Genomic DNA, 23,228 nt, shown 5'->3' with positions numbered 1-23,228 from the left:
TCATGTTACTAATAGTTGATTAGAAGATGATGCTAAATCCTTAAATTTTTTATATCTTCACTATTGATGAATTTCGGTTCTCGGTATACTGCGGAGAACCATAGTCGATTTGTTTTTTAATAGTAAGAAATAAGGCAACATTCTACTTGCTTTTATTAAATCTTTAGGATTGATGAATTCCGATTCTCAGAAGATTTTTAAGTATTGCTATAATTTTGTTGTTCCTCTGCACTTGCTTATGACGTTGGTGATAATCTGATAAAACAACTGGAGTAACATTTTGTGTCGAGTTTGTTATTGAAGTCTGGCTCCCTATTCAGTCTTAGAAGTTGTTTTGAATGAAAGTAGCATAGCAAAGTAATACTCTGTGAAAATTCTGTTTTAAGGACTTGTGAGAACAAGGGAACATGAATGTAGGAATTTGACATTTTGTATCATTCCTGTACGTAGTTAGCCAAAAGTTGCTACTAGGATCACGTAGGTTTTGGACATCCTGGAATGTCTGATAATTAATTAGTGCATTAATGGCATGATCGAATACCTAGGCTTTTTCACTGTTCAGAATTCTCATTATGCTTAGCTTATGAATGAAAAACATTGAACAATATGTCTAGCATTGGGTGCTAGAATGTTGGTCTGTTGTTAGGTTATAAACTGTTGTTTTGGACTTCTAAATTGATGGCTTGTAATTAAGATTCATTTCCTTCATGGACTTAGGGGACTTGACTTGAATTATAGTTAGAAAAATGTATCTAACAATTTATGTGCTTTTTTGGAAACCTGAACAGTTTTAATGTCTCTGCATTCTTTGGAAATCTGTTCGCTTATACTTGATTCTTAGCTACATCACCAATCAAATGTTCAATATCAGTAAAGGCAATTTCAGAAGGTGTTGTTCTATTTCCTTGATCATTTGGTATAATTTCAACTCTATCATTTACCCAAACCGTAACACAACTATAAGTTGTACCTAAGTCTAGAAAATAGATTAAAAATAAAGTTGACTATAGGTGTTTCCTCCTCAGGCCTAAAAGTAGGAGTCCACTTTTGAATTGGTTGGCTTACAGTGAATACTCTCCAATTATGCACTTCCACATCTTTATTGTTATGAATTGGTTTGGCTTGCTGTGAATTTAAGCATATTAAATACATGATTTATTTCACTAATTTATAATTTTATTTTGAATGTGCAGGAAAATGACGGTAATTGAATTTGAATTGTGGCCAGAAGTAAACTCAATCTATTGTAGTGAACGATGAAGAGTTTTTGTAGTACTATTGTCATATATGTTTGAATGCATTTGGTTTTATGGAATTTATTGATAGTAGAGATCTTTAAGCAATCACTTTCTAAGTATTGGTTGTACAGCACATGTTTCTTGAAGTTTATTTGAAATATATAGCTTTGATTTAATTATTAGTTAATTTTGTGCTTTAGGTCAAATAGGGCCCCCCATAAGCGCCAAAGATCGGTGATGTTGTCATGATAAGTGTGGGAAGTCGATAGTGTACTCGATGATTGAAGGACCTATCGACTTGCATTAACTTCCCGTGGCTAGTAGGGGGAACTTTAATGTAATTGCGGATCCATTAGAAAAAACTTGGGGGTCGGCCTCGTATATTTAATTATGTGATTATTGAATATATGCAAATAAAAATTATTATTCTTAAAAATAGAAAATTGTGGCTACAAAATTCTACACAACATTGCCACACTTCAGAAGTGTTGTTGTAGGACGTCCAATGTTATCTTGTACATAAGAAAAGTTACACTTTATAATTGTTGCTCTAGATGAGATATAAAAGGCAACACTTATTAAGTGTGATCAATAACAAAGCAAAGGCAACGCTTTTAAGTGTAGTATAATTAAAAAAAGGTGTTGCTAATATATCACTACAAAGCGTGCCCTTATACCTCTTTGGCTACGCTTTATAAGTGTAGCTGTGATGGCGACATTTGAAAAGTGTTGCCTAATGTCAAAGGTTACGCTTGTTTAGGCCACCCCTAAAAAGCGTTGCTTANTTAAGTGTAGTATAATTAAAAAAAGGTGTTGCTAATATATCACTACAAAGCGTGCCCTTATACCTCTTTGGCTACGCTTTATAAGTGTAGTTGTGATGGCGACATTTGAAAAGTGTTGCCTAAGGCCACACTTTTTGCTAGTTTAGGCAACACTTTACTGGGGTGGCCGTAGGCCTAAAATGGTGTAGTGCTGGTATCCCAAATACATGTAAATTATACCAAATAAGAGTCTGAGATACATAACTATCTCCCTCTCCATCTCGTTTGCCTCTCTTCCTATTATTTTAGTGTATCTGATAGCAAAGATAATCTCATCCAATGTAGTTTTCTTGGTTGTAAAGCTTCTTACCCAAAGATAATCTTCTCAATTACTCATAATTTATTTATTCAATTGATGTCATAATTGGATTTGTAGTCTAAATTATATAGGAATAATATGTTTTTTTAAATTTTGAATAGTCATGATAAGAGAATGTCAGAAATCATTAAGAAATGTGTTGACATCTTAGTAGACTATTTTTTGGATTTTTGTATCCTTCCAATTTCATCAACCAATAGTAAAATAATCGACTAGATTTGGAAAAGCAATGGCTCAAAGAATTCAAGTATTGCGGTACACATAACAAGCAAAATTGGCAAATATAATAGAGGAGTGTGGGATCTCTGCATTCATTCATTATGGCCAATTGTGGTAGGTAATAAAACTAAAAGTACCATATATTAGGAGCATTGATTCCAACTCAACTACTCAAGGGACCATATATAAGATTTTTAAGTGTTATTTATCAACTAAATCTTACGAGATGCCCCCATACTCATCATTGTTAAACCTATAAAAACGTGTATGAAAAAGATTGAAGATTTGTGAATGATTTATTTTCAATCTTTTTCACTTTGGTTTTGTAAAAACAAGTACTAAATATTGAGAAATAAAACAATCTGATTATGGAAGTCCCATTGAGATGTATAAATGCTGCTTGGCCAATTAATTGGCTAACATAATATGGTGCAATAGATGAAACTGCGTGAGAAACCAAAAAAGACGTGAACGTTTCATTGGGCAGTCCATTGGATCAATCAAAATGTTTTCTTGGAAAGTTGTTTCTTTTTCTTTTTTTGGGGGGGCCAAAATATTTTCTTGAATTATATCTCCACACAGTCCCTTTCCTCTCCACAAACATTTGCAGGAGGGTGGGGTTATATTAAGTGGAAAAAAAAAACAAAGCAATTTATGAGAAACGATGGCTGAGTTTTTAGAGCCACCAATCACAATTCAAAAAAAAAAAAGTTCATAAAATGCATTTATTATTGACAATTTTTATATCAATTATTTATTGATAAGGCGTCAATAATAATAATGATGGAGAAATATAGATGTATAGATAAATAATAAGAAACAAAGAAAAAAGAAATTAAAAAGTAAAACGAGACGTGTTAATTCAACAACACAACACTTAAAAGAGATTATTTATTTCATTTTAAAGTAGTTCAGACTCCACTACTTTAAGGTGCATTTGACTATTTTTTGGTCTTAATTATAAAGAGATATTATTTTTGGGGCAAATTAAAAGGAAATTATATTTTCGTCGTGGACGCCTTAGGGAGCATCTGATATGTTACTTCATTTGATAATGTGTAATAGTATAGTATTTATTTTCCAAAAGATGTTATCTGCAATTATTAATTACTTAATTATTTTGCTTTATCTCGTGAGGCTTTAGCATGAGACAATGACCCAAATACAAATAATTCAGGCTTAAGATAGATATTTATGACTCAGATCCCATGATGAATATTCTTAACAAGTTTTCTTTTTAATCAAATAATATTATAGAACCTTAGTTTGTCATTCTTTAATTAGGCAGCTGATTGAGGATTGCGTTATTAACTTTTTTCCCTTTTCAATCCCAAGTATTAAAATAAGGGAAATTTGTATAATTTTACATATTAATACACTACAAAAAAGAATTGAGTAGTAAAAAAGGGGTAAAACACCAATTATATATAGTAAAAAATAATAAAAAATGAACACCAAATATAGTTTAAAAAAAAGTCGAAAAGATTTTATGTAGATGCACTACTTGGGAATGGACGTTTGATACTTTGTGCAACAATGAATTATTGACATTAATCGATCTTATGACTTTTTTTTTTTACCTTTTCCCCACTCCTATACCGTCCGAGGCGGAGCTAGGTGGGGTTCATGGGTTCGGACGAACCCATTAGCTTTTTCGTAGATCATATATTTGTATTAGAAAATTAAATAAATATATGTATATTAACATGTGAACCCCCAAACAAAATTGATTTAGAACCCCCAAACTCCTAATATTGGCTCCGCCTCTGTAATAAATAATACAGTCCATTTTTGCTCCTTTAATTTGGATTTGATTAAGGGGTCGTTTGGTAGAGTGTATTAGGAAAAATAACGCATGTATTAGCATTGTGTATTACTAGTACCTTATTTGGTACTCTTTTCCAACCTATGTATAACTAATGCTTGCATTAGTTATACACTCTATTGTGTATTAAAGTGTGTATTGCTAATACCATGGATTTCTAGGTATTAGCAATGCAATGGTTTTAATGCATGCATTAGATTAACTAATGACAAAACTACCCTCTAATAATAATAATAGTAATAATTATTATTATTATATTAATTATAATAATAATTATTATTATTCAATAATAATAATATAATAATAATTATAATAATTATAATTATAATAATAATAATAATAATAATAATAATTATTATTATTATTATTATTATTAATATTATTATTAATATTATTATTATTATTATTATTATTTTTGTAAAAGAATGTGGGGGTATTTTTGTAAACAAGTATTTTTTTAATAGTCTTTATACAAGGCTTGCTATTTCCAATACATCAAACCAAACAATGTATAAGAAATAATGCAAGCATAACTAATGCAAGCATTACTAATGCATGCATTACTAATACATCATATTCAACATTATTCTTATACACTCTACCAAACGACCCCTTAGTGTTATTGCTACTTTTCTCATTCAAGTAGTGGCTCCAAAAGTAGGTATCAAGCATGTGTTGTGCATGGAAAGTTTATATTTACTACTAGCAACCAATCTATCAAACTAGGTATAGAGTAAATACATATAGCATGAACCATTCTTTTGTATTAAGCTTTTTTCACTTAACCTTGATGAAGCAAGATGTTATTTGCACATAGTGTTGAATAAAATTTTATGCATATAAAGGTTGTGTTTGGTAAGGAATTTTTTTTTAGTTTGATCGTAATATTTTCTCTAAAAAACTAATTTCGTTATAAATCGAAAAATATCTTGAACTGATTTTGATTTTGGAGAATATATTTCTATCAATAATTATCACTGTGGAATGTGATTCTTCAATATGAGGGCCAGTAACTTCACTTTTTCTTTGAAGATTACAGGTTCCTTCTAGCTAAATTGGAGACCAAACCTGAAAAGTGTTGCTTTCGTGATTAAAAAAGATACTGATATTTATGTCTTTTAATATTTGATGTATACAAGTAGACACACATTATCTATGTGGCATAAGACGCATAGGACATCAAATTGCCACGTAGGATGTGTGTGTCTACTTGTTCAACTCTATCCACACCCAAAGTTGATGGGCATAGATGCCAATGAGAACGTTTATATATTATGCCTTTAAAAAGAACACTTTGCCTGAACCCCATAATCGAAAACTCAAAACGTGAATGTAGTGTTCTGACAAATATTTATCTCTATTTATATTTAGTTTCTTTAACTTTATATTGAGTCAAATACACTAAAATAAAATAGAAAGAATGAAGCAGTATTTAGCGGACAGGAAGTTAGAAAAGAAAAAGGGATAAATAATTTCATAATTGAGTTAAATTATTCATTTCTTTATCTTCCTCTTAATAAAGTACATCTGATCTCTGTGATATATATCAACAAGTCCTGTACAAGTAGTTATCTTTAATAATTCCATCTAACAACTCCAACAATACTGATTAAGACATACCATGCATTTATATTATATGCCAAAACGATACGATATTTTCATTCTACATGCTCATTAGGATATGGTATAGATTCTGCAGCTTGATCGAAAAATAGTTGATTGATTGATTAAAAGGCGTTTTTACCGTATTAGTGCATTATACGTCCAAGATGTTTTCTCATGTTGTCTAATATTTTCTCAACGCGATTTTCTTAGTTTAATTTGTAGCAGATGATAAGAGAAAAATGATGTAATTTTTAGTAATGCATTTGTTCTGTTTTGATATAAGTACTGCAAAAGATAAGTATCTTTACAGTACAGATTCCATCTAACAACTCCAACTATATACTAATTGTTACATTCTATGTATTAGTTACATTCTTTCACAAAATGACAATACATTATATACATTTCACTGCCTCACATTAAACGTCGAGACGACAGCTTCATCTATTATTTATATGGGTAGAAGCTACTCTCATTTCATTCAACTTGCTCATTAGTATGGGAAAAGTCCTGGAGTCTGAAGCTGAGCAGCCTTTGTTGCCTGCTCATGGGGCTAGCTCTGAGCTCGAGGAGGTGCTCTCCGATTTCCAATTACCTTACTTTCAACGCCTTAGGTCCGCCTTTTGGATCGAATTCCAGTTACTTTTTCGACTTGCAGCACCTGCAGTAGCTGTGTACATGATCAATAATGCTATGTCCATGTCTACTCGAATCTTTTCGGGTCAACTTGGGAACCTTCAGCTTGCTGCAGCCTCTCTTGGCAATCAAGGCATCCAATTATGTGCGTATGGACTTATGGTATATTTTTATCATCTGACCTGAACATCAATTAAATGCTTGTGGCAATATGTTGGTTATATTTGTTCATTATGGTTGAGGAGTTCTTTAAATTTTCCCCTTTTTAGTTAGTTGAGAACTTGAGGATGCTAAACAGGGGAAACAGAGGACTTTTTTATGACAAAAAAATATCACATGTATAACTTTTCAAGCCTTTTTTTTTTTTTTTCCTTTTTTGATTGCAGCTAGGAATGGGAAGTGCAGTGGAAACTCTTTGTGGACAAGCATATGGAGCTAATAGATATGACATGTTAGGAGTTTACCTACAAAGATCAACAATAGTACTTTCCATAACAGGCATCCCACTAGCTGTGGTATATTTATTTTCCAAGAACATACTGCTCGCGCTTGGTGAATCGAAACAAGTTGCATCAGAAGCAGCAGTATTTGTGTATGGACTAATCCCTCAAATATTCGCTTACGCGGTGAACTTCCCTATACAGAAGTTCTTGCAATCTCAGAGTATTGTAGCCCCCAGTGCCTATATTTCACTAGGGACTTTGTTTGTACACTTATTGCTGAGTTGGATTGTTGTATACAAAATTGGACTGGGATTGATAGGGGCATCACTGGTGCTGAGTCTTTCTTGGTGGATTATTGTGTTAGCACAGTTTATATACATATTGAGAAGTGAAAGATGTAAGACTACTTGGACAGGTTTTCGATGGGAGGCCTTTAGTGGATTATGGGAATTCGTGAAGTTATCAGCTGCTTCAGCTGTTATGTTGTGTTTGGAGACATGGTATTTTCAAATTCTAGTGTTGCTTTCAGGTTTACTCAAGAATCCTGAGCTTGCATTGGATTCTATCTCAGTTTGGTGAGATTTTGTACTTGCTGTTTATTTGTGTGCTACCAAAAAACTACATTCTATTCATATTATTAATACCACTCTAAAAGTTTAGGTTTTTAAATTACTATGACTTCGTCGTGGATTCTCACCTGTTGTCTTATACTCCACTCCAACTATATATTATTATATACAGAGTCTTGATCCTTAATTCGTCATTAAGGAGAAATAATTGCAATTGTATTCTACACGGATCCACTTCTGTTGTCCTGAAAAGTTGATCTTTTTTGTAGCATGGCAGTGAATGGGCTGATGTTCATGGTTTCAGTGGGATTCAATGCTGCTGCTAGGTACAATTTTACCCGTTATAATAGATTACTAATTATCAAGTTACCAAACCATATATACTTGTAGCAAGACATTTTTATACTGTCGTCGGTTTATAAAAGTTAAACTCTTTGATCAGTGTGAGAGTGAGCAATGAGCTAGGAGCAGCACATCCAAAGTCAGCAGCATTCTCAGTGTTTGTGGTGACATTAATTTCATTTCTCATAGCTGTGGTGGAAGCTATAATTGTGCTATGTTTGCGCAATGTTATCAGCTATGCATTCACTGAGGGTGAAATTGTGGCCAATGCAGTTTCTGATTTGTGCCCTTTTTTAGCTGTCACACTTATTCTTAATGGCGTTCAACCAGTCTTGTCTGGTAAGATATTTCTCGTCATTATTCTCCTTAATTATAGGATATATACATACTGCATGTTATATACGCTGATAAGATAAAGTATAATCTAACATGTTATAGCAAGTTATTCGTCTTATTCTCCATGTACTAATCATGTTTTGTTATGAGCTGTCTTCGATTACGATGTCACAATATAAAAGTTACTAAAACTCAAAAGTCATTAAATGTCTGAAGAATAACTTTTTTGTTGTTTGTTCTCAAGAGGTTGATATCACATCCTTGTTTGAGAGACGAATCGGAGAAAAAGAGACCACATAATAACTCATCATGCTCATGCACGTGTCACTCTTAGATAGTCCCATTTGAAAAGACAAAAAAGCTGTTTTCTTCTTATATTATTGTTGATATAACCATCGTATCGTAAATTTAATTTTCAAAGTTAGAGTTACGTTTCTCTGAGGCCTACGTTTTTAAGAGTTGAGTACCATCAAAATTTGTGATGTGGTGTAGTGATAGTAATAAGTACCTTTATTTTTTTTATTCAAAGATTTTGAGTTTAAGCTCTCAAAATTAAGTCATTTTTTATCAAAAACATTTTATCTCCAATATGACACTCCATCGTAGATTTAAATAAGTTAAACCCAAAACAGATACTAAACAAAGAGTGGGAAACTCATCACTCATATTGAGTTAAATTTAAGATCCATTTTCTGATTACAGAAAATGGATCAAAGACATAGCCAAAGGCAATCTTGCCTGATTAATGAGAATAATAAAAGTGATGCCATGAAGGAACGTATAACCCTCTATCTCATCATTATGAAGTGCATTAATTATTATCGTGTACCTCTAATACGAGCTTTTTTTCATTCTAACATGTTCTCCTTTGGCTATCAACTTTAACAGTTTATTTGACTTCCATAACAAACAAAGTCAATGCTATGATTTGAAGTATATGAATTTTAAATATGATATCGAATCTATAGCTTATTTTAGTTATTGCGTTCACAATTAAATATAAGATTTAAATAAAAGTTATTGAGTTCATCTAAACTCATACCTAGCATGATGGCTCAAGGAGCGGATCTAGAGGGTTTGTAATGAATTCATGACATGAACTTAATAGTTTTTGTCTAGATCTAATATTTTTTTTATAAATTTAATTATTATTATTATTATAATATTTACTTAAAATTATAAATTTTAAATTTCGCATCCACCTGTCTATAACAAACCTAATCACCATCTTGCATGTGGAAAATGTTTCACCTACGTCCTAATTGTTAGTACTAGGGGTGTTAGGTGCAGTCCATATTGTGCACATGTCCTTAGATACCCCTACCAATTAATATTTTCCTTTGACAAGTTCATGTGAACATATTTTATTCTTTGTAGATAAATTAAAGTGGTAGTAATTAATTACCATATTTACTTCACACAAAAATCTGTAAAAGCTTATACAATAATTTTGTTTCTTTGTGAATTTTCAGGTGTTGCTGTTGGTTGTGGATGGCAGGCATTTGTTGCATACGTGAATGTAGGGTGTTATTATGGTGTAGGAATTCCATTGGGATGTCTTCTTGGCTTCAAATATGACCTTGGTGCTAAGGTTTTTCAATTACACACAACCTTATATATCTCTAAATATTTTATAACACACACACATATATATATACGTGTATTAATTAATTGGATATAAATTGGCAGGGAATATGGACTGGGATGATTGGAGGGACTGTATTGCAAACCTTCATTCTGATTTGGTTCACATTCCGTGCAGATTGGAACAAAGAGGTGCCTAACTCACTTCTTTTCAACTACTCCCTCTCTGTGACTCCGTCCATTTTTACTTGTCCGGTATCAACTTGACACACCCTTAAGGAACAATAAATAGAATGACAATTTTACTTTATCACTCTTGAAATATAATAAATTCAACATTGAAATATAACTATAGTTAATAACAAAAGTAAATTAGGAAATAAGTGATAAATTATCTCTTGATTTTTAAATTGAACAATTAATAGTGGACATCTGATTTTAATATGATGGACAGATGAAAGTGGACGACGGAGTATTATAACTTCTAAAGTTATAAGTCAATAGTTCTTGGGATGCAAAAAGAAGTTTGTAAATTAATTTGGATTCTTTTTTAAAATTTTCAGGTAGAGAAAGCTAAAAAACATTTGGACAAATGGGAAAATGTAAAAGAAACTCTAAGCAAGGAATGAAGATGGCGAAGAGTCATCAACAGTTCACATCAAGGGTTTTCTGGCGTATCTACCAAAAGAGAGTCGAAATCCATTATGAAATAACTTGCTATTTCTGAATTTCGAAAAAACAGATAAAAATAATTTCAGCTATTATGTGATTTATTAGTATTCTATTTTAGCTGGTATTCAAAATATTCGATTCAAGTAGACAGAGATGGTTGAAAAAAATTGGTTTGAGGTTTACTTTCAATGAATCATATCACATGTAAAAGCCATCGTTTGTATCTGCACGTTTCTTGGTTGATTGTGTTATAAAGGGTGATGTCAACTTCAATTCTGCAATTACGCAAACAATGTGCAATCAAATTGATACGATAAGTATCTGAGAAAAAATGAGAGCATAATAGGAGAACAAAAATAGCAGCTGCATTTGCATATGCTAAAGGGTCATGCGTTTGGTTACCAGAATTAGAAAAGCATTGCCTAATATAAACTTTGGTATTATTTTATCATGCGTTTGGCTAGCATTTTACTCCCAATATACTTAAAAGATAGTATAATTTATACAGCAATTCCAGTACTATTTATATACCAGGTCCAACAAGGGATAACTTGTCAGGAACTTATCTTTACGGGTATAAAACAACTCAGATAACTTGCCAAAAATGATGAATACGTATGCACCAGATAATCAAATGATTATTTATCCATGTGTTACAATTGTTGCATTACAATTCCTATCTAACTTTATCCGCAACCAAAACAACCACTAAGGCAATTGCGCTACTCACAATAGAAAACAATCAGAACAAAACGGACGAAAAATCTTTAGTTTTTTCTTAATATCCAAGTACAGAATGTTTCCAGCATGTGTTGCCTCCTATATAAGCAGTCAAAAACGACAATAGCAGCAGAAACTCTGCACATAATCAATTTATATTTTTGAGGCCACAAGATAACACAATGACCTGAGGAAGTGAATCCACATTATGAGAAACGTGAAATTTGCATAGATAATAAATGATTCTACCCAAAATAGAGAATGTGATTTGATTTAAGTACCGGAGATAACTCGCAATAAGCCTCTAGTGGCTGGTGTTTCCTCAGCCTCAATAACAACTAATCTGATCATTTGTCATGCCTGCTATCATACTTGTCTCTGATGCAGTTTAATCTACATCCATCCCATCTTCCCTTTTATTTCTGGGGTTTGAACCTGAGCCATCCTCAGTCTTTTGGGGAGATGACTTGTGCCTCATTACATGCTTACACATCCTGAAATGTGTTACACAAAATTGTTGCACATCAGGCAAAGAAAAAGTTGATGCTCGAAAACACGAGATGCAGCAAAACTAATAAGCTGCAGTTCTCTCAAGAGACACTTATTAGGATCTTCTAATTTTGGTCTTAACCATAATTCAATAACCAATCAGTAGTAAATTCTAACTACTTTGTTAAGGAGTAAGGCATGAATTGCTTTGCTTTCAGGGAAGTGATGCCTCTTCTATGTGTATGTGTAAGTGTAGGCAGTTTAAAATGAGGAATATGTTCTCTAAGTCTGAAAAACATGTGAAATTATATACGTGTGTGTGGATGGGTGTGTATACCTATGTAATACTCACACGCACACACATATCTACGATTACAACCTTTATCATGTAAAACTACTAACAGGAATTTTGGTTGAGTGTTTTTACACCGAAATTAGAGATAAATTCAAAAGTCACTCGCATCTAGTTCTTTAGGGATTGAAATGGATGTTGAAGGGATTCAGACTTAGTAGTTCTTGTATAATTTTGTAGACAGTGCAAAAATCTAATTTTGTGGGTGAATGAAGTACAGAAAACATGCAACCATAAGATGTCTAACAACCGTGTGGGGAAACAAGATTCATGTTAATTAGGCAGGTTTTTAAGATGACGAACATACGCTTCAAAAGCCTCAGTCTTTCTCTTGATTTCAGTAGACCACAATACTGGATCAGCACTTCTGGGCAATGTCTCCTGCTGGTGGGATTTATCTCGAAGCCACTGCTCTGCTTTATGGCATTCATTAATGACCTGCAAAGAAAAAATTTCAGGTTAATCACAATGTCACAAGGACCTGTAGCATGTTATATATAGACAAGGTCATACAGCTTCTTTCTCACTGGCTGGAAGTGATCCTGCAGCCATTCGATGTTCCACAATGGTGTTTAATAGATGCCGTGTAGCTTGTGCCCGCGCCTCTTCTTCCTTATATCGATGCTCCACAGGGTCCACCATCTAATAACATAAGGTTGATTGCGTCACTTTCAAAATAAGCATTGGAAAAGAAAAACTAAATTCTGCAACTAATACCAAATGACAAGAACCTTTTTAAGATCCTCTAGCTTCTCTGCATAAACCTGTTCAGACTCATCATCTCCATCTTCATAGAGCCATTCTTCAGTCTGTTGTAGATTACAAGAGATACCCTCCCTCTCCGAATCCGTAGCAAAGCTCCGGTAGGTATTCAAAAGCTATTCAAATAGATGCATAAAGTAAAGGAAATGGGGCAGATACTGATGACAATAACTAAACCAAAACCAAAACCAAAATTTAAGAAATGGTGTATTTGAAACTATCTGGAAAAGGACACAAACTTCCGTAACAAAATGACAAGGTACCAAATAATGATAAAGAAGTACTATCAACTCCAACATGCGTTTAAAAGTTACGAGTGTCACATAGTGGTAATTGCAAAACAAAATTACTCAGAAGGACGACTTAAAAAAGCAAGTGATACTGCCAAATTCAACAGTCCACCGAAACCTGAAAGAACGTGACTTGTAAAGGAAAGGATAATGAGAAAGTAAAATTTCACATTGATGCATTCATCACTCCTAAACCTTCTGCTTCAGTTTGAGATTTTATATTTTAAAGATTAAAATGTTATATCCTCAAAAGATGTATTCTTAACTTAAAAGTGTGAAACAAATCAGTTGAATTGAAGTCTTTCAAGCAAAGACAATTATGAGACTTAAAATTGTCATACCTTATTACGAGTTTCATAGACGTATGCCTCCAGGGTGTTTTTCTTGTCTTTAGTTCGCTCCACCTTTATGTCTTGCTCAGCTAACTGGCATTCCTTTTCCTGAGCTTGGGATAGCTCCATGAGGGTCATTCCACCATCAACACTTTCACTGACAGGAATATCCTGTCTCTTAACGGCCTTACTTTTCCTTATATCATCTCCCTGCATAAAGAACCACAGGATTCCATTCACAAGTAGCCAAGTACACATTTGAATTAGGCAAAAGGCTTTTAACCAAAGAACAACAGCACACAAATGGAATAACAACTCATTGATGTCCTAGTGTAGGGTCCTAGTTTATGACCAAGTTATAATCAGCTGACATCGGATAAGTATACATCTTTTCAAGGAAAATAAATAATCAATTACCCTAGAGTATGCCCTAACTAAAGTAATGGCAACACTGCAACATCAATAAGAAAGAGAAGGAGTGAATATGCAGTTTCACCAATTCCATACATGATTCCTCCATGGTCTTCCGGACCAGCACAAAAGCTCTCGGAAACTTTTTCCACTCCATCATTAATCTTGCCTAGTTGTTCAAAGTCCAAGCCCATTTAATTACTAGAGATGAGAAGAAGCAACATGAACCACACTGATCCCTTAGTTCTAAATAATTTAAAAACAGAATCTGTCAAGCTACCATGACAAAAAGTAAAAACAAAGTGTGTACTGTGTAAATAATTCAGTCATAAAAGTTCAAAACCTCCATCTAAAACATGGTTACTGATTGAGTACGATGGTCAATCATCAAAATAACTATATATATTTTTCAAAATGCACTAGCTTGAATCCTTTTGTTTTTATATTTTAAAATCATTATCTTCGTTAAAAAAAATTGTATTGTTTTTTAGAACTTTTTTGTTTTTTTGAGAAAGTAAAAAAAAAAATTGTATGTATTGCCCAAAAATATAAAAATGTCAAAAAGAGCACTTAAATTGATCAGCATCTTGTATCTTGTTGAACGAATCACAAAAACATATATTCTACTAGCACTAATGACTTCAAATTTATAAGTATGCGACCTTTGGGGATCTTATTTTTTGATAGAGCCTTTCTAAAACAGTCTCTGAGTTAGGAACGTTTCCTACTTGGTGTCAGTGTCTTTTAATAATACTTACCTTGATACAGATACTTTGATTTATTTCAATTTTAGGCCTGGTTGTTTTCTGACAAAATTTGAGTAAAACAAATTGAGTTATGGTCTTCCTTAAATATTTTCTGAAAAAAATAATAAGGTTATCGCACAACTTTCAGATACCTACCACCCCCATCCACCTAGTCCTCCGTTCCATTCTAAATCTTAACTTAGCCCATCCAATCTTGAGGACTCTTTCTTTTAACAGAAAAGTCTACAACCTCCAAAGAGACAAACTAACAACTATATACTAGTTTAAATTAATTAATTTGAATACGAAGTGCTATTCTTTGAGTTATATGACTATCTAATCTAAAAGTTTAAAAGGATGGTTTTATTTATTAATTTCTTTAGGTCTACAACACGCCACCTCACATGCAGATCTGATTCTTTTATGTGAGTCGAGCACATGGAAATATTTTCCTTAAGGGGTGGCAGTGCGACTCCAATGTATGATACTATGATTTCAGCCTGCTCTAATGGCATGTTGAATTATGCAAACCGCCTCATTTAAAAGCTTAAGCAATTAGAGAGGTGATGCTTTATTTATTAATTTATTTAGGTCTACGGCTATATGGTTTCTTCAAAATTTTCTACCAATTATCTAAAGATTCTTTAGCAAATTCAAGTATAGAAGTATAGTCAGGTATTAGACTGAGGTTGATCGAGCCACTTGTTGCTATCTTTGAGGATTTGTTCCCTGGGTCCTGATTGTTGTCGACCATTTGAAGTCACACAAGGCTAACGTCCTAGAGGAGGACTACTTCGTTTGGCAAGGAAAAACAAAGAACAAGATGAATCTATCTTTTATACGCTACTTCTGACGATGGTGCTGAAACCAGCTTCACACCTCGACTAAATCACAGAACAACCTATGATAGCCTACAAGCATAAGTGTAGGGTAGTCCTGCTCAGTGCTCACACAGGCTAGAACAGATGGGCTCATGTTGAGTGCTACAGCTTGAATCCAAATCTAGAATATTCAGGTTGTTACTCTTATGCCTTAACAACTCAACCAACAATCTCCATGGGACAAAGTGCAAGATTAATCTCTTTTAAATAAAATTATATATTTAAAAAGTACATAAATAGTATTATGATCTACAATTTTTATAGTTAAAAAATATTTTAAATGTTTGACAAAATTGTAACAAAAGAAAGAAATGCTCAAGTCCCAAATAGTAATTGTGTCATTCTTTTTAAAGAGAAGGAACTAGTAACTTTAAGTGCCCAACAAACAACAAGAAGAAAACCACCAGTCCTCTTAAGTCTTAAAACTGAGGTCCAAACAGAACCCAAAAAAGGACGCAAATTAAGCAGTGACTTCAAGAAGTACCAGAAGATACTATAAGTTCTAACTAATCAGTAATCATACAGCAAAATGTGCAGAGTAACTATCATCAGTACTATGCATGACACCAGAAGCTTCATGAGTGCTTACCTCCATATTTTCTGCATGAGTATCAATATTATTTTCCGACGTAGAATGACTTGATTGATCTTTGATCAGCTGAAGAGATGACAAAATGCAGTAACAACATTGGGTTACATCTTCAAGTAAGTTTGATCAGCTGAAGGGATGACAAAATGCAGTGATGAATTTCCATACTATGAAAATTGGCACTTACCCAGGCCGATTCTACTGTAACAACACCATGGAGGTTTAATTGAATTTTGACTTTGACCTTTGCTTTTTCAGAATGAGGAACCTGGAATGGGCCAATCTGAAAAAAGAAAGAAGTACAGAGTGAGATTAACTGACAAATTGATGGAGTCAACTTGGCATTAAGGATGAGAGCATTAATTTCAAATTCTTAAGACACTTAGCAACGGCATATCTCTGGCATTAATTTGAGTTTCTAGAACTGCTGAAATTAAATTATTTTAGCACTCTCCTCTAACTGTTGCACATTGAGATTCAGCAAGGAAGCAGAAGGTGGATAACCTGCCTTCTAAAGCAAGGAAAGAAATAAAGTTAATGCGACAAATATCCTCAGCTTCTAGACTCACCGACCAGAGAGATTCAAAAAGACACAGACATTGGATAACTCCTTTTACAGCATAAGATTAGATCCCGTAGATGCTTGACAGCATAATAAGACCAAATAAAAGGCGTCCTTTGATCATTTTCAACATGAGAATAACATTTAACATGCAACACGTAGTGTGCTTTCAGGGAAATAGGCTAGCGGAAAGCCATATTCCTGTCCTTCAATTGAAAATTTTGAAACCTTTATAACAATTATGGTCTCTATTCTTTTGTTATTGTGTAGAAAAATAATATAACTAAATAACTAAAAATATGTTTTCCCAAACAACTTAAGCTTTTAAACAATAAGGTCACACAATTCAACCTGGTAGACTCATCTCTACTCCTGGTTTACCTAGTGTTGGACCCCTATATTATGTTGATCACGCTCCAAATGTCCAAGACAGTGTGCAAAGGGATTTTAAGGCATCCCACGTTGGTTGAGAGAACTGGTTGTCTCATTATATGGCTTTAGGCAGTCCTCACCATAAGAATCAAAAATAATCCTCACCTCATGAGCTATCCTTGGGAACGAGTTAGACCCAAGAGCATTTTCTTAGCATGCTTAAAAGACTATCACAGACATTGACTGTAACTTGCCAGTTCTCATGTAACACTAACAAAAATCAATATGAACTCGGTATTAGACAGTCTCTCAGATGTCCAGAAACTTTCCTGAAAGCAAAAGGCCCAAATGACCTTATCTAAAACCCTGAATGCCACTTCCCTTCTCTTATTTTAAACCTTGAAACTATCCAAGTTAGACAACGAGAGAATCTAACTGATATTTGAAAGGGTATATAAGGGCAACCAAAAAGGGTGTTTCGCAACTTTATCACTTTTTATAATGTACAGTAATAAATTTTATGAACATTTTGGCAGAAAAGGGTGTTTCACAAGTTTTCATTGTGAGCCCACGAAATTGCAAGGGCAGAACAATAGGCCTTGAGAACATATTTCAGTTATAGGATAAGTATAACATTTGAAGGTAGTAAACCAATAACGCTCATGGTCAAAGAGTTAATAGTGAAACTTACAAAAGCCAAATATTTAAGAAAATAGGGAGGTTGCATCACTGCTACAATTAACACCAATACATCCTTTTGCATCATCCCTCAATACCATGTTAATTTAAACACTGCTCACAATATTCCATCAAAATTATGATTTCCAATTTACTGCACTTTTCTTTAATGTCACAGAAACCACCTAAATGTGTTTTTTTCTGGGATATAAAGTCATTCTTGGACAGATGTACACATACGTTTGTTTGCATAATAAATCATGATACAACATTTTCTGGTATTTGAGCAACTATATATTATTCAACCAATTAGAAAAGCGAATGTACTACCAGAACTTAATCCTCCAAAATATCAAAAGATAATTTTTTTCTCGTTTAATGATAAATCATCACAGCTGCAATATTCAGTCACAGTAAAGGTTATCAAAATTATATTTCCTTCATACCAATGACATCCCTTTTTTCTTTACCTTCTCATGCATGATACTTAGATAATAACAGCAGATATGAAAGTTCCTTTCAAGTAAACAGGAGAAATTGAAACCCAGAAAATTATCGTTGACTCTGTAGCTCATCTGCAATGCAAAAGACTGAAGTAGCAGTCCAAACTGTGCAACAGATCAGAGGTTTATGTAGTGTCTCACCAGCAATGTCTAGTTTTGAAAATCTTGAATCTCAAAATTGGTTGATGTACATTAGCTATGAACACATGTGGTCTAGTTTTATACCCTAGATTGCCCAAATATAGCAGAGATATTAAGTTCAATTTTTTCTGTCCTATTTATAGGGCACACATTGGAGGGCAAAAGTCTACCAGAAACAATCTGTGTACACATTACCCTGCCAGACCCCACTCGTGAGATTACACTGGATATGTTGTTGTATGTTGGAAGGTAAAACTGCTTCTGGGAGTGGTTCAGGGAGGACCTTCTCAAGCGGGCTTATTCGATAGAGAAGATCATCAAGATTTTGCAACATAAAATATGCAAAGCTATTGGGTAGTGCATGTAGCTATTTAAACATACAATGAAATAGTACAATATCTAATACTCCCTGTAGACATAGTTGACTTATTGAATTTTTCCTTCTCTTTTGATGTCTACTTACCTTTTCGGAAATATGATATACAGACAAATTGAGATATCCATCAAGAGAAAACTTCTCTTTCAAGGGATGGATTACTGGAAACAAGCCAAAAAGGAAAGTGGGCAACTAGTTGGGTTAGAAGAACAAGTATGTGACAAATGATACAACTGTATGCTGTAGTAAGTTCTCAAAGGTGGTTCCATGGGCTTCGACAAACTCAAATGCGTAGAGATCTTAAGTCATAACCTCAACAACTAGAACTTTAGTTATGACTAGTTAGAGTAATCCAATTATCGAGAATCATTCCTAACATAATCAAGAAAATTAGATCAAATGTGATATAATACATCTAGAAATCCCAAACAAAACTTGAGGATAGAAATTCTCATATTAGTTAAAAGGGACAAATGAACTGTACCGTAGATTTGCTTATTTTATCGGATACACCAGGTGGCAACTCATTCTGGTTAGTGTAGAATGCTTCCAAGTGGAAACTGTTGCTCCTTTGCAATGTGAGCACTTTCATGCTCGGAAAACTATGGCCCTTTGGAAACAATACGCCATTTGATAGGGTGCAAACTGGACCCTCATCGGATGCAAACCCAATGGAGAAAGGAAACGAATCCTGAATCTGCAAATAAAAGATTTTCGAACTCAATATAATGATGAAACCAACAACCATACCTCAATAAAACGTCATGCACTAAACAATGTTCATGCCAGAGTTAGGACTTGGTACACTTATGTTCTGTTCCTATTATCCTCTGGACATTGTTTTGTAGTGTTTTTTTTTTTTTATGAAGTAGATTCATTTAAAGGCATCAAGAAGATGCAAGCTTTACAAGAATAGATCAGTTAAGCTCACAAAAACATTGTTTTGTATTGTTTCTTTTCAAGTTAGTGGTTGTGAGATAAATTTTAGGCTTTGGGTGCATGACAACTATTTAAGCAGTAAAACTGTAAAAGGCATAATTTTGACACAGATGTACTAAGCTATCCCAACGCACAATAATTCTTTCTCATGTTTGTACAACAACAGCAACATGAGCAGCCTTGCCCCTACCCGAAAAATCCTCTTTGTACTTCTTTCAGATGTACTTCTAGTTTATGACAAGAAAGAAACACTGAAATTAGCAACAGAATGATTGTAGTGAAGTAAAAGGGGGTTAACACATAGTAAAGAGTGTAGTCTATTATTTCGATATCAACAGGTTTCGCTCATATGGTTGATCTACCTATTCATTTTTCCTTTTCAAAGACTTCTGTGGTCAACCTGCCTGGCTCCAACTTCGAAAGAATGAAGTCAAAAAATTTGCTAGGTCATGTCCTCATTTCATGCAATTTAATCTCTCTAGAATGCTCTCTGCCACGATGAATATTGCAAACTCTGATTTATCAATTATTAACATGTGCGGTTCTCATAACTCAATAAATTATTTCTTTTGATTTAATACATCTTTTAACACTCAACTATGTTGCTCCCCGGAGTAATATTTGGGCTTTCTGAAGTAGTGTATTAGCATCATGATCTGGTGGAGTGGTCATTGCAATAGAAAAGTTTCTTAATTTCTCCATGGTCTTCGAAGTCTAATGAATTTTGCAATGCTTCATGTCTTCTGAAGTAGTTTATTAGCATCATGATCTGCATCTGCTGAAGTGGCCATTTCAATAGTAAAGTCACTTAATTTCTCCATGGTCTTTTAGTCTAATGAACTTTGCATTTATTCATGTTTTCATTCATTACTCGAGGTTGTTTTTCTGATATTTGTTCTATTTACTGCAGGAATTCTATTTCAGAAACGAATATTCTAGAATGGTCTATATCCATGGAAGAGATTGTTTTTACAAATAGAGTTTTTACATCATAGAACTTCAAACTCACGATAAAAAGAGAAGTAAATTGAAAAACAAAGAGAGGAAAAAGAGAGAAAAACTTGAGTCATTTAACATCATAACCAAATTCACAATAATTGAGAAAGTAAAGTAAAACCAGCCAATGAGAGCATAGAAGGTCTTGTATCTCGGGCACTAAAACTAAACACCCCATAGAAGAAGGAATAAACCTATCCATATTAGACTTTGAATCTAATTTTGGTAAATTAAATGAAAATAGGACTAAGAAATAGAAAGAAATTCACAGCCATATTGATCACAAGTATTACTGTAGTAGTTCACATCACAAACCTCGTACTCTCTAACACGAAATATAGGGCTGAGCATCGCACATTGAAGAGCACATCCACGTGCAACACACTCACTAGCATTTATTGTCCTCCCCGGTTCTTTTCTGAAAACAGAATTTAAAATTCTTCCCATAGCTGGAATTCGAGAGCCTGATCCTACAAGCTCAAGAGTATGAATCCTTTCAGCAGTCAAACCAGAATCAAGTAAAGCTTTACGACAAGGAATGCTTATCTTCTCCAACAAATCTGATGAAAGCTTCTCAAAGTCCTCTCTTTTGATGAAACCTTTTACATCTTTCTCATCCATTAAGCACTCAATATTAAGCGGAGCCTCTGGATTTGCACTTAAAACTTTCTTCAGTTTCTCACATGCAGCCCTCAATCTTATAGAAGCCCGAGCATTTGAATAAACATCAATATTGTACTGTTCCTTGAAATTTGCAGCAAAATGTCTGAATAAAACTTCATCAAAGTCTCTCCCGCCCAAGTCGCTATCAAAAGCATGAGACAATATCTTCATATGACCAGGTTCAAATGACGCTACAACAACTTGAGTATCACAATGACCAACATCAACAAACACAACATTTGTTGGACCCCCAGCTGAAAAATCAGTCTTGTATATACCATAACCCAGTGCAGTTGCAGTGCCATCATGCATCAATCGCAATGGCTTCAACCCAGCGATTTCTGCTGCATACAAATAAGCACGTCTCTGTAAATCTGTGAAGTACGAAGGTATGCCAATAACACAATCTGAAACATCCGTTTCAAGATTCTTCTCAGCAATTTGCTTCAAATGTGCAAATAGCATCGCCATAATTTGAACAGGAGTGAAACTCTGCTTCTCATCCATGTAGTGCAAATTAATCAAAATGCCACCATCCTGTCCCTCAGAGGTCGCAAACGGAAGCAATTTCAAGTCCTTCTGAACAGCAGGCTCCCTATATTTCCTACCAATCAACCTCTTTACCTGTGAAATAGTTGATTTCGGGTTCATAGTAGCCGATGCAGCTCCAGCCGCACCAATGAACCTTTGTTTATCACCAAACGACACCACTGCTGGTGTCTCTCGATTCGATTCATCATTTAATATTACATCAATTCCTCGTTGCTTTGTAACTCCTATAACACAGTTCTCATTTCCCACATCAAACCCAATTACACTCATTTCCAGCAAAACTTAGCTATACAACCTTCCAAAATTCCAACCACAAACAACAAAGCTCTATCGACAAATCGAGCCAGCACCTAATACCTATCTCTAAATCATCACATCACATACCACAACACATTTTTCCAAAGTAGACCAATCAAACCTGGAAAAAAAATCAAAAAATAACAATAAACCAAATTCAACGTGAAATTCATCAAAATTACATCGATTCCATCAATAAACAAAGCATTTGAAGCTGAAAATCAATCGAGCAACCAAATAAAAAGAAAATCAGCAAATATAATACGTATTAACTTGTTAGACTTGATAATTTCAAATCATAACATGGATACGGAAGTTAAGAATGGTGGAAACTATGAAATGAAGGTACCTGATTTGAGAGAAGAAACAGAGGAAACCCTAACAATGGAGAAAATGGTGGTCTTCTATGGATGAAATTTTTTTTTAAAAAAAAAAAAAAGTGAAAGTCTCCGAATTGCTTGTTATTAGTTTAGATGAAAGAATGCGGATTTTTTGAAAATATATTCCTTTCTTCGTTATCTGCACATTACGCTTTTCACTCCCACATTTTTATTTTCGGAAATAACTTTGGGAAAAAGAAACAATGTATATCAACCTTTCATATTCATTTTGTATTTGAGTTACAACTTACAAGTATTAATTATTCTCCTTTTTAAACCCAAAAAAGAAAAAAAAAAAAATCTCATTTCCTTTGTCGTAATCTTTATTTTAGTTTACCCCTTCTTCTTTTTTGTCCTTTTTTTCCCCTTTTCTCAAGTGGAAAGTCAAAGGTGAAAATGAAAAACTAAGTATAAAAATAAATATGATTGTCCTAGAAAATGTGTTTTCTGAAAATCAAAAATTAATTTTTAATCTAATTTAATTTATCTAGTAAAATTAAAGAATATTTTATTGATATATGATAACGTAATTCAAATCTAAAAAATTAGTTGTTGATAGTATGGTGAATTGCGTAAATCACCTAT

At 33.7% G+C, this 23,228-nt stretch overlaps 3 protein-coding genes across 6 annotated transcripts in view; 1 reads left to right on the top strand and 2 right to left on the bottom strand.

Annotated features, from left to right (window-relative positions):
- LOC125846300 (autophagy-related protein 8C-like) overlaps window positions 1–10,622 on the bottom strand; it is a 139,088-nt gene extending 128,466 nt beyond the window's left edge. The window contains exon 1 of the mRNA XM_049525685.1: window positions 10,618–10,622. The gene's annotated coding sequence lies outside the window, so the exon portion shown is untranslated. The remainder of the gene's footprint in view (window positions 1–10,617) is intronic.
- On the top strand, window positions 6,507–10,865 carry LOC125846287 (protein DETOXIFICATION 40-like). 2 transcript variants are annotated; one of them, XM_049525668.1, is made up of 7 exons: window positions 6,507–6,828; window positions 7,053–7,684; window positions 7,948–8,004; window positions 8,121–8,359; window positions 9,829–9,947; window positions 10,046–10,132; window positions 10,504–10,865. In XM_049525668.1, the coding sequence occupies exons 1-7, from the start codon at window positions 6,529–6,531 to the stop codon at window positions 10,567–10,569; spliced, it is 1,500 nt and encodes a 499-aa protein (XP_049381625.1). In that variant the 5' UTR covers window positions 6,507–6,528; the 3' UTR covers window positions 10,570–10,865. The 2 variants fall into 2 exon arrangements, with proteins under 2 accessions (XP_049381625.1, XP_049381626.1); XM_049525669.1 differs by lacking the exons at window positions 9,829–9,947; window positions 10,046–10,132; window positions 10,504–10,865 and adding an exon at window positions 8,601–8,732.
- Window positions 10,866–11,207: 342 nt separating this feature from the next.
- Window positions 11,208–22,803, bottom strand: LOC125846283 (heat shock 70 kDa protein 16). Of its 3 annotated transcripts, none has more exons than XR_007444350.1 (11): window positions 22,613–22,803; window positions 21,067–22,384; window positions 19,301–19,513; window positions 16,372–16,467; window positions 16,185–16,253; window positions 13,567–13,767; window positions 12,905–13,051; window positions 12,687–12,815; window positions 12,481–12,611; window positions 11,614–11,826; window positions 11,208–11,519 (listed from the first exon to the last, which is right to left on the bottom strand). XR_007444350.1 is itself a non-coding variant. In XM_049525661.1 (10 exons), the coding sequence occupies exons 2-10, from the start codon at window positions 22,234–22,236 to the stop codon at window positions 11,721–11,723; spliced, it is 2,262 nt and encodes a 753-aa protein (XP_049381618.1). In that variant the 5' UTR covers window positions 22,237–22,384; window positions 22,613–22,803; the 3' UTR covers window positions 11,208–11,720. The 3 variants fall into 3 exon arrangements, 1 of the variants encoding a protein (XP_049381618.1); XR_007444351.1 differs by having other exon boundaries at window positions 11,208–11,470; XM_049525661.1 differs by having other exon boundaries at window positions 11,208–11,826.
- Between the last annotated feature and the right edge of the window lie 425 nt (window positions 22,804–23,228).

The sequence above is a fragment of the Solanum stenotomum genome, chromosome 12 (genome assembly GCF_019186545.1).
Source record: "Solanum stenotomum isolate F172 chromosome 12, ASM1918654v1, whole genome shotgun sequence".
NCBI lineage: Eukaryota > Viridiplantae > Streptophyta > Magnoliopsida > Solanales > Solanaceae > Solanum > Solanum stenotomum.
This window is presented reverse-complemented; position numbering and strand designations above follow the sequence as displayed.

Excerpts from the sequence above, each read along its gene's own strand:
- LOC125846287 (XM_049525668.1), top strand. The coding sequence starts at position 6,529 with ATGGGAAAAGTCCTGGAGTCTGAAGCTGAGCAGCCTTTGTTGCCTGCT. Across the intron at positions 7,685-7,947 it reads TTGGATTCTATCTCAGTTTG|CATGGCAGTGAATGGGCTGA; the intron begins GTGAGATTTTGT and ends TCTTTTTTGTAG. Across the intron at positions 8,005-8,120 it reads GGATTCAATGCTGCTGCTAG|TGTGAGAGTGAGCAATGAGC; the intron begins GTACAATTTTAC and ends CTCTTTGATCAG.
- LOC125846283 (XM_049525661.1), bottom strand. The coding sequence starts at position 22,236 with ATGAGTGTAATTGGGTTTGATGTGGGAAATGAGAACTGTGTTATAGGA. Across the intron at positions 19,514-21,066 it reads TTCGTGTTAGAGAGTACGAG|ATTCAGGATTCGTTTCCTTT; the intron begins GTTTGTGATGTG and ends TTTTATTTGCAG. Across the intron at positions 13,052-13,566 it reads TCTATGAAACTCGTAATAAG|CTTTTGAATACCTACCGGAG; the intron begins GTATGACAATTT and ends CTATTTGAATAG.